Source organism: Abramis brama, assembly GCF_963993115.1.
Source record: "Abramis brama genome assembly, chromosome: 2".
Classification (NCBI taxonomy): domain Eukaryota; kingdom Metazoa; phylum Chordata; class Actinopteri; order Cypriniformes; family Leuciscidae; genus Abramis; species Abramis brama.
In genome coordinates, this window is record NC_139964.1 from 21,947,362 (window position 1) to 21,958,775 (window position 11,414).

At 38.3% G+C, this 11,414-nt stretch overlaps 1 protein-coding gene across 1 annotated transcript in view; it reads right to left on the reverse strand.

The window, feature by feature from the left end:
• LOC311077818 (complement C3-like) overlaps positions 1–9,955 on the reverse strand; it is a 180,790-nt gene extending 170,835 nt beyond the window's left edge. The window contains exons 1-5 of the mRNA XM_084106448.1: positions 9,827–9,955; positions 6,860–7,052; positions 6,571–6,739; positions 6,335–6,405; positions 4,072–4,160 (exon numbers count right to left, since the gene is read on the reverse strand). Of these exons, the coding sequence (XP_083962574.1) occupies positions 4,072–4,160; positions 6,335–6,405; positions 6,571–6,739; positions 6,860–7,052; positions 9,827–9,897 (593 nt within the window). The 5' untranslated portion in view covers positions 9,898–9,955. The remainder of the gene's footprint in view (positions 1–4,071; positions 4,161–6,334; positions 6,406–6,570; positions 6,740–6,859; positions 7,053–9,826) is intronic.
• Positions 9,956–11,414: the final 1,459 nt, after the last annotated feature.

An 11,414-nucleotide genomic window follows, 5' to 3' on the forward strand; every position in this document is an offset into this window, starting at 1 on the left:
AATTCAGCTTTGCATCACAGAAATAAATTATAATTTAAAGTATAATAAATTGAAAACCAATTATTTTAAATTGTAATAATATATCACAATATTAAAAAAAAAAAAGATCTGTATTTTTGATCAAATAAATGCAGGCTTGATGAGCAGAAGAAACTTCTTTCAAAAACATTAAAAATAGTAATGTTTCCAAACTTTTGGCCTGTATACTGTATTCCCCCCAAAACTGCACAACTGTAGGGTAAAACATTAATAAAAAAGTGATAATAAAAAATGCGTCTTAAAACTGACATGATTGTAACAAAATCACACAGTCTGGGGCCTCTGGAGAACTCAGTCAGAACAACTGCTAACATTAAGTTTAAGGTAAAAATAACTGCCATGAAATTATAGTATCTCACTCCTATGCAATTAGATAAACTGTTCATTCACTACATCACTTTACCTCTGTCTTTATCCCCTTTTATCCTCTTCTCTTCTTTTTGGCACTATATCTATCGCAGACTATAATGCTCATTTATAATGTGTCATGTAAATTCAGCCATCCGTCACAATCAGGAAACTTTCACCGTGTCTAGAACTGGCGCGAGCTGCCAGGCCCGTTTCTACGAGCCTGTGTGTTAAGCGCCCTCAAAAAAAAGCAATGTCTACATTGGATGCGGCGTCGCGCACGCTACACAACAAATTACCAACAACTGATCGCACGCGCGCTCTGTTTCTGACGCACTTCAAGCACTCGCTGGGCGGGGAAAGATTGCATCTCTCTGCCATCTGTAACCATGTTGACGTGCCGCCCGGTGTGGCCGCGATTCGCGGCGATTGTGGTTCCGTCCCGGGTTACCATGGTGACGGCTGTGAGATTACCCCCCGCCCCCCTTTTTCTTTTTTTTTTACAGATCTGCATGATTCACGTAGGTCACATTTTCAGGTCGGAAAATCCGGAATTCCGGATTAATCCGGAAAAATCACATCCCTGACTAAAACAGTGCGTTTTTCACAGACCCAAAAAATGATGATTTAAACGTGCTGTAAATAAAATTCTGTTGGGTATTTTGAGCTAAAACTTCACATACACACTCTGGGGACATCAGAGAATTATTTTACATCTTGTGAAAAGGGGCATAATAGGTCCCCTTTAAGCAATTTTGAGCGTGGCATGGTTGTTGGTGCCAGACGGGCCGGTCTGAGTATTTCACAATCTGCTCAGTTACTGGGATTTTCACGCACAACCATTTCTAGGGTTTACAAAGAATGGTGTGAAAAGGGAAAAACATCCAGTATGCGGCAGTCCTGTGGGCGAAAATGCCTTGTTGATGCTAGAGGTCAGAGGAGAATGGGCCAACTGATTCAAGCTGATAGAAGAGCAACTTTGACTGAAATAACCACTCGTTACAACCGAGGTATGCAGCAAAGCATTTGTGAAGCCACAACACGCACAACCTAGAGGCGGATGGGCTACAACAGCAGAAGACCCCACCGGGTACCACTCATCTCCACTACAAATAGGAAAAAGAGGCTACAATTTGCACGAGCTCACCAAAATTGGACAGTTGAAGACAGGAAAAATGTTGCCTAGTCTGATGAGTCTCGATTTCTGTTGAGACATTCAGATGGTAGAGTCAGAATTTGGCGTCAACCGAATGAGAACATGGATCCATCATGCCTTGTTACCACTGTGCAGGCTGGTGGTCGTGGTGTAATGGTGTGGGGGATGTTTTCTTGGCACACTTTAGGCCCCTTAGTGCCAATTGGGCATCGTTTAAATGCCACAGCCTACCTGAGCATTGTTTCTGACCATGTCCATCCCTTTATGACCACCATGTACCCATCCTTTGATGCTCGAATCATTTCAAATTGGTTTCTTGAACATGACAATGAGTTCACTGTACTAAAATGGCCCCCACAGTCACCAGATCTCAACCCAATAGAGCAGGGGTGGGCAAACTTTTTGGCTCAAGGGCCACACTGGGTTTTAAAATTTGACAGAGGGCCGGTGTTGTGCCGAATTTCGACCCCCTGCCAAATTATTACCCCCCTAGTATTGGTAGGTTTAGGATTAGTTGTGGGGGAGGGGTAGGATTAGGGGTGGGGTTAGGATTAGGCAATCAGGTACTGACTTCAAGGAGGGGGGTAATAATTTGGCAGGGGGTCGAAATTCGGCACAACACCTGCCCAGTAGCAGATTATGAAACACGATCTCATGAAAGTGCGTATCTATACCACGAATTTTATTTATCGTGCCATTTATATGCCAAAAATGTTTTTTTGCGTGCATATCTACGCACTGTAAACCCCTTGGTTAGGATTAGGGGTGCGGAGTGCGTGCCTATTACACGCCATAAAGTGCGCATCATATGCACGCGAAAACTGCGTATCATAAGCACTACAAATACAATTCGTGGTATTCGCACTTTCATGAGATCGGGCTGAGCAAACACATTTAGGTTGTGGCAACGTCTGCGCGAAATTGACTGCGCGAATGTGAGAGACGACATTCTGACAATACATTTTTTATGCTAACTTAGATATCGCCCATTTAGCATGTTATGTTTTGAGGTTAATTTTTAATTAGTCAGATGTTAGATAATTATAGCCTATACTTTTTAAATATTGTTTATCCTTATTATTATTTAATGGGCCTAACAGTAAATTAGAAACAAAACACCTACAAGTGTACACTTAGAAGAGTAAAAATGACAGAAGGTTACGTTAATTCAACTTTATTAAAACTGCACATGGCAATCAATTTGCACTTCCAAAAGTCATGCATTTGTGGGGAAAAAACGAAATAAACGAATATATACATTTATTTTAAGTATAATAAAATAAAACATAAAAAGCAAAGGCAGATCAGAACATTTAATGAACAAAACCGGGTTCTGTAACGTTACATGGCAGACAGGGGAGCGTAGCCGAAAGCCGGGCGATAAAGGTCGGTAAACGGAATCAGTCAGGAATGATACATCCACAAATCCAGAGGAGCAAAGAAACTAAATAGCAGACAAGTCAAAGGAAAAACTAAACAGGTGTGCAAGCGGTTACCACACATTTTTTTCTCTGAGTTTCCAAAAAAGGAAAAAACGTTAACGTGCAACAAGTCTATGGCTTAAGTCGCTGTCTGTTTGGTTTCCATGGTGACGCGTCACTGCTTGTTACGTGAGACACTGCAGCCACAACAGCGCTTAATGAATGATGATCTGCTTTTATGTCATTTTTCCTTTTTTACATTTGTTAGCTATGGCATAAAATATCTGATATTCCGATTGTCAAATATATGCAACGCAATACATATAAAACGCAAAGTATTGCAAGAAAAAGGCAAAATGAACGCGATCTTAAGACAATTTTTTAAATACTCGACGGGCCGGATTAAACAGCCTAACGGGCCGTATGTGGCCCGCGGGCCGTAGTTTGCCCACCCCTGCAATAGAGCATCTTTGGGATGTGGTGGAACGGGAGCTTCGTGCCCTGGATGTGCATCCCACAAATCTCCATCAACTGCAAGATGCTATCCTATCAATATGGGCCAACATTTCTAAAGAATGCTTTCAGCACCTTGTTGAATCAATGCCACGTAGAATTAAGGCAGTTCTGAAGGCGAACGTTTTTTTTTGTTTCATTAGGGATTGTTTATTCTTAGCACTCCCAAGAAAAAGTCCTGGAGCCGCCACTGTGAAAGTCAGTGAAGGACAGTGATTGTCAGAACTCATGTAACAGTGACAACTCTATAGACAAGCAAAACACGAGGGCTCGTATGTATATGTTTAAAAACTACACTGGTTTCTCACTATAATACAAGCGTAATCAATTTATTTATTGTTCTCTGTGTTTTTTTCTGCATGCCATCTTTTTATCGTTCTTTTGCGCATGCGGTTCAGGTAAGGATCATATTGGCCACATTTAAAAGAACAATGTGAACAGCTATACAAAAAAAAATTGGATCTGAGCAATAAATTTAAATTGAGCATGATCACAAGGCTTGCAGTGTGAATATAGCCCTAGCCCTAAGCAATAAAAATGTTTTATCGGTTCAGTCAGGATGAATAGCTTCAGTCCTGTCAGTGTTTTACATACCTGGCAACCTCAGGAATGGCGTAGCTTCCAGACTTCATCCCTTTCACTGAATATATCTTCTCTGATGAAACTGTGATGCCTTGTGGATTCTTCAGAAACACAGAAATCAATATTAGCACTGTCCCACATAGCAACATTGTGTCGGCCCAGATCCGGCCCACATCTGGCACACGTGGAAAGATGATCTGGCCCACATGCAGCGTGGAATTACGGCACTTGGGTGGGCCACTCCTGTTTGCCAAATCTGGGCCACAAGCAGGCCATAGCAATGCCACATCTCAGCCAAGAGCAAAGAAATAAACCAGAACTGGACCTTATCTGAGCCACAAAATCTGTGTATATTAAATATGAAGTCATCTCTGCCTGTTAACAAAAAGAATCACTGAAAGAAAGAAGAGAACAGAAAAAAGAGACGAGCAGAAACACAAGAACTACAACTGACTTCAGCCACAGCCTTAGATGAAATCAACTGAAGAGAAAAGAAGACATTAAATCTGTGAAGATCTCAGCAGAGGAGGATTAAACAACTCCACAAACAGCATTACCAGCTTCACTTATTACTAACCAGACTGACTTTATTTCTGTCAGACGTCTACAAAAGTTTTTATTGAGAATTAACAGAGGTTTAACTCTAATGTGTTTCATTTGAAGTCACCATAATAGTGAATAGTGTTTCCATTAGTTGGGCTCTTAACTCGTATTGTATCTTTTATTCTTTTTTGGCCGCTGTGACAGTGTGTTTGTCAAACACATTTGCAGCAGCAAAGAAAGCTAAAGTGAAACGAGAACAGGTGATGATGGTTTTATAATCATCATGAAATAGACTGTTTTAGAGGTAATTTGAATCTATCAATTGTGTTGTACCATTAATATATTCTCATCACAAACCCTGTGTTACTGCAGCGTGAGGTCCAGCAATATTATAACAATCAGTTAGAAAATTTTAACAAACATGAGCACGAAAAATTACTGTTCGATGACAAACACAGACATCAATAATCAACGTATGAATCTCAACAATGGTGACAATCAAAAGTACCTTGCTGCAATGCATGCTGGGTACCATCATTGTACAAAACTCCCAGCATGCATTGCAACATGAATAAATTATGCAGCTGAATTGTCCTATTATTTTAATTCTAAATATGTGCTTTTATTTTTTGCTGTTGTTTTTTTGTGACATTTAGTAGCTTTTCAGTGATGTTCTGAATTAATCTGTTTATCTAAAAAAATATATATATATATATATTGTCACCCTTGTTGAGATTCATGTGCTGATTTTTGATATCTCTGTGTGTCACCGTGGATTCATTTTTCATGTTCATGTTCGTTAAAATCTTCTAACTGATTGTTATAATATTGCTGGACCTCACGCTGCAGTAACACATGGTTTGTGATGAGAATATATTATTGGTACAACACAGTTGTTAGATTCAAATTACCTCAGTGAATCAGTCTATTTCATGATGATTATAAAACCATCACCAGGTAACCATCATCACCTGACCTCATTTCACTTTAGCTTTCTTTGCTGCTGCAAATGTGTTTGACAAACACACTGTCACAGCGGCCAAAAAAGACAAAAGATATAATACGAGTTAAGAGACCAACTAATGGAAACACTATTCACTATTATGGTGACTTCAAATGAACCAGAGTTAAACCTCTGTTAATTCTCAATAAAAACTTTTGTAGACGTCTGCCAGAAATAAAGTCAGTCTGGTTAGTAATAAGTGAAGCTGGTAATGCTGTTTGTGGAGTTGTTTAATCCTCCTCTGCTGAGATCTTCACAGATTTAATGTCTTCTTTTATTTCAGTTGATTTCATCTAAGACTGTGGCTGAAGTCAGTTGTAGTTCTTGTGTTTCTGCTCATCTCTTTTTTCTGTTCTCTTCTTTCTTTCAGTGATTCTTTTTGTTAACAGGCTGAGATGACTTCATATTTAATATACACAGATTTTGTGGCTCAGATAAGGTCCAGTTCTGGTTTATTTATTTGCTCTTGGCTGAGATGTGGCATTGCTATGGCCTGCTTGTGGCCCAGATCTGGCAAACAGGAGTGGCCCACCCAAGTGCCGTAATTCCACGCTGCATGTGGGCCAGATCATCTTTCCACGTGTGCCAGATGTGGGCCAGATCTGGGCCGACACAATGTTGCTATGTGGGGTGTTTGCTGAGATCGTCAGTCACATGCTCATTATTTCTGAAATGTCATGAATGTGTGTGGGGTGTGTGTGATAACTGTGCAATTATTAAAAGGTGTACCATGATCTCCACTGTGATTGAAGTACTGAGTGGTTTCAGGTTGGGTGTCAGACAGAAAATCCTGTATTTGACTGTAAAAGATATCAAGCAAAAACTGAAATATGAGTTCAGTTGGTTTGGTTTTCTGCAGATAACAAGGCCTGATAAAAGCAGCACCCAGATTAATAATTAACAGAATGATGTCATGATGTAACATGTTTAAATCCACTTTGTCAAGTTTTAGCACATAATCGTACCTGTGCTAGCAGGCGTGTAGATGGGCTTGTCTGTCTGTACAAATATATATCCAGACTGGAATGAGACCATGACCACTTTCTCCAGGATTTGAGATGGAAACCGAGCTTGTAGATACACATACTGCTTCTCCAGAGGATCATCAGAGAAATAGTCCCTATCATTAGGGATCTAAAGAACAGAAAACAAAATTAACCCTTTGCAAAATTTGAATAAAATAAAAACGCATTTTTCAATTTACAAACAAAAATATACTTTTTGCATACTGTAAATTACATAAGGTGGCATCACCTTTATATCTGTAAGGATCTGGAAATTGTTTGCTGCAGTCAGTGTCACTTTGGACGTGATCTCCCTGTCTTTCTTTGGGAAGTTCTTCACTGAGATCATCACGTTCAGGTCTTCTCCAGAGTAATCCTGAGCCTCCACAAACACGTTCTCTGAGGAACCCACTCTCAGCAAATTAGGAGCTGACAGAATATATCTGAGGAGATCAAATCACACACAGCAAAATCCACAGTGTTACATTAACACTCCTCAGTGTACATATGTGTCCACACTACAGAGTGTTAAAATTAACACTGAAGCAGTGTTGAAGTTAATGCGATAATTAAGTGATTAATTTAGTGATGATTGGCCATTAGTGTTGACACCTGATGTTAATAAGCAGAATCATTGACGGAAAGAGAAAAAACAATAACAGAAAAAAGAGAAACACAAGAACTACAACTGACTTCGAGCCATTACACATTATTGCGCTTATTTTTACTAGTTTGACTTTATTTCTGTCATACATCTACAAAAGTTCTTGAGATTCAACAGAAGTTTAGACGGTAATATTTTGTGGAATTTTCCGTTTCAAGTCACCATTATGGTGGTCAGTGTTTGCTTTAGTTGGGCTCTTGACCCTTTCCTTTTTAACATTAGTATTTCTCTGACTGCTCCAACTCTGTGTTTATAAAGCACATTTGTTGCTGCAAGAGCAACTATGACCTGGGCTGTGTTTCCCAAAAGCATTTGCCCTGGTTATGTTTCGATGATGAAATTACTAGTGATCTGATTCACTGATCTCAATATTATAAACTGATTATCCAAATGCTTTAATTTTTCACTACAATAGCTACTTTCTGCAATATTTTAATGATCTGAAGGTTTTAAACTCACACACAGACATCAAGAATCTACATATGAATCTCAACAATGGTGACAATCAAACAAATGCTTCATGTTGCAGTGCATGATGGGAGCCACCAATCAGAACGCATCAATGGCTCACATCATGCACTGCAGCATGAATAAATTATGCAGCTGAAATGTCCTGTAATTTTCATTGTTTTTCTTCTGTTTGCTTTTATTTTGCTATTGTTTTGTTGTGACTTTAGTAGCTTGTTTTGTGATGTTCAGAGTTGATCTGTTTGTCACTAGTTTGTTTATTGTCACCATTGTTGAGATTCATATGCTGATTCTTGATGTCTGTGTGTTTAAACACAATAACTTTTGTGCACAAAGTATTTATACACAAAACGAAAATACTAAAGTACTAAAACGAAACATCAAGCATATAGCCAAAGATTTAGACTCTGAATTACATCAGTGAATTAGGTAACTTATCATCATAACATATTGTGAGCAGGTCATGTTTTCTCTTGCAGTATCACATGTGCTTTATAAACACAATGTTGGAACCAGGGCCTGAAATTAACACCCGACCACACGCCAAATGCGGGTGAATTCTGCAATTGGCGGGTAACACTGTCAATCTACCTGCCACATTGGCAGGCAGCCAATGAGAATCGACCCTTTGCGGGGAGTTTGATTGACAGGCGATCTGGCCAATCATAATCCGCCTTTTTTTTTGTCCGACAAAGCAGTCAGGAGAGTTCAACGTTGGAGGATTTGAACTTGAAAAAACGGAGTGTACTGAGTAGGCCTACTGACATCTTTCCGCAGTTAAAACTACATTCCTTCTTATGTTCATTCATGTTTATTTGATGCTATAAATTAACTAGAAGGAAGAGATGATCGGTTCACGAGCAGCTTTAACTGAGGCACCACAGCGATCTGTCAAGACACATTACAGAGCCACAAAACGGTATTGTCAAAATTTCTTTAAAAATGACCAAATTTTAACGTTGAGACTTTGTTTAATATCAAAAGTAACCTGGACTGTCTTGTCTGTCAGCGTGTTGTCAGTGTCTCTGCTGCACGATGTGTTTTTCATTGCGTGAGATCATGGTTTGGCGTGAGCGCGGTGTAGCTTGTCGGACATAGCAACAGTAACTAAAGGGGCCGGGTCTTTACGTTTTTTTTTGTTTTTTTTCAACTGTTGTTCTTTGACATTTAAACGAAGTCAGCCATTTCGTTGGATTTTAGCTAAAAATGCACATTACTGGAGTAAAGAAAGCATCTGTGAAAGCAGTATTACCAGTAATATAACAATATTAATTTACTTCTGCTTAATCCTGAACGCTGTAACTTACAGCTGCCCAGCCATCAACACAGCCGCGTGTGATTTGTTTACATACGAGCTGCACTAGGTCTATATCTGTATTCTAAGAGTTATTATTACTTGTATGGATCTCGTTAATAACTTGACAGCACTTAAATGTGTATTCTTACAAGTTAAAGAACAAATGTTTGTGCAATTCCTTTTTTTTCCACCTTTTATGAGGCCAAAAAAAAAAAAAAAACTGGCTGGCTGGCTGGTAAAAAGTCACAGTGGCTGGTGGTCAAAAAAGTTAACTTCAGGCCCTGGTTGGAACAGTCAGAGAAAAACTAACATTAAAAAATGAAAAGGGTCAAGAGCCCAACTAAAGCAAACACTGACCACCATAATGGTGACGAATAAAAATGGTGAAACGAAAAATTCCATAAAACATTACCGTCTAAACTTCTGTTGAATCTCAAGAACTTTTGTCGATGTATGACAGAAATAAAGTCAAACTAGTAATAATAAGTGCAACAATGTGTAATGACTCGAAGTCAGTTGTAGTTCTTGTGTTTCTCTTTTTTCTGTTATTGTTTTTTCTCTTTCTGTCAATGATTCTGCTTATTAACATCAGGTGTCACCACTAATGGCCAATCATCACTAAATTAATCACTTAATTATCTCATAAACTACAATACTGCTTCAGTGTTAATTTTAACACTCTGTAGTGTAGACACATATGTACACTGAGGATTTTGCTGTGCAGCGTTTAAAATCTTAAAAACTGATTATTAGTAACTCTATGAGCAAACGGTGTGTTTAATACTCACAGCGGGTCACACAGTGTGAGGAGGGGTGAGGAGAGAAGAACAACAGTCAGACACAGCAGCTTCACGTCCATCGTGTCTCTCTGTGTGTGTGTGTGTGTGTGAACCTGCAGCAGCTCAGATTTATACTCGCCTCCGTCACCCTCAAAGTCCAAACTGCTATTTATCTATCTATCTATTTGCTTGCTTTTTTTGTTTGCAGTTTGTTTTACTGGAAATTACACAAGGGAGTATTTAAGGTCACCCATGTAGAATTAAACAGTAGCCTATAGCATGTATTGCTATGTTTAAAATAACTGTTTTGAATTTTTATTTTGTAAATGGATACTTTGATTTCTCTGCAGGGAACTGAATTTATTTAACATAAACATTCAAAGACCTATAGTTCAGATTTGTCCACTAGACTTCGTTTAGTGACTCCTCCTGTAAGCTTGTCATTGTTACTCCAGCAAATGGAGATCATTTCATGATCGGCAGGCTTGAAAACCACATAAAGATGTCTATCATGAAAGAACACTTTTGCTGATGTCAGTCAAATTGAGGGCAGTTTTCCCGTAAATGACGTGCAAATGTAAATGTAACCTTTGGTAAATTGGCAGCTGCTCTGTTGATTTTTTAGGGGTCATGAAATGTGTAAACTGCAGAACTGCAATGATGTCTGAAAGTTTAATTATTATTTTTTTCAGCGATGTCAAAACATCCAATGAGCAGCAGTTCTAATATCACTGGAGAACCTTTTTAAGTTTCACAAAGTTATTTTTTTTTAGTTATTTACAAAACCATCAATGCACTGATTATGTAAAGAACCCTGACATAATAATAATAATAATTTAACTATGTACAATTTTTTTTTTGTTGAAAAATCTTCATAACATTAATAATGAGGCGGTCCAGAATTTAATCGCATGAAATAAACGTTTACATATTTATGATTAACGTCTAAAAAATATGATAAATAAATACATATATATGCATTGTAAAAATAACAGATTTTTTGACAATCATTTTCTTTCATTTTAAATTGTCCTCAAAACTCTGTAAAATTACAAATAATATCTGTAAATTAAAAATTCAGCTGTTATTTTAGGTATTGCTTGTCTTTTTCCCTATTGCTTATAAAAATTCACTTTACTGTTTATAATAATGCATGAATGGACCATGAATGTCCATTTCTTCACAGCTGGGTCATTCCTAATATTTGTGCCTTTTGAAGTTTACAAAAAGTCAAACTCAGTTTAAAATACTTGTGATTCTAATTCTAACTCTACTTTTCCCCTTTAAAAGCATATCAGGTCATAAACTATCAGAATATATTGTACTTACTTTCTCACAAACACATCATTTTACATTTTTAGCAGGGCCGGCGAGTGCACTTCTGCCGCTCTAGGCGAAAAACAATTGTGCCGCCCCTAGGGCTGGTCCGAATACCATTTTTTGAGCTTCGAAGCTTCAGTAGTAATGAACATCGAATATTCAAAGCTTCGAGAGGGTGCTGAACATATTCTTCTCTCTAATAAAGGCAGGAATCTCTATGTGTCTGTATGTCCGTTTGCATTTTGATTATTTCGAGAACCGTTCATCCAATCGACTT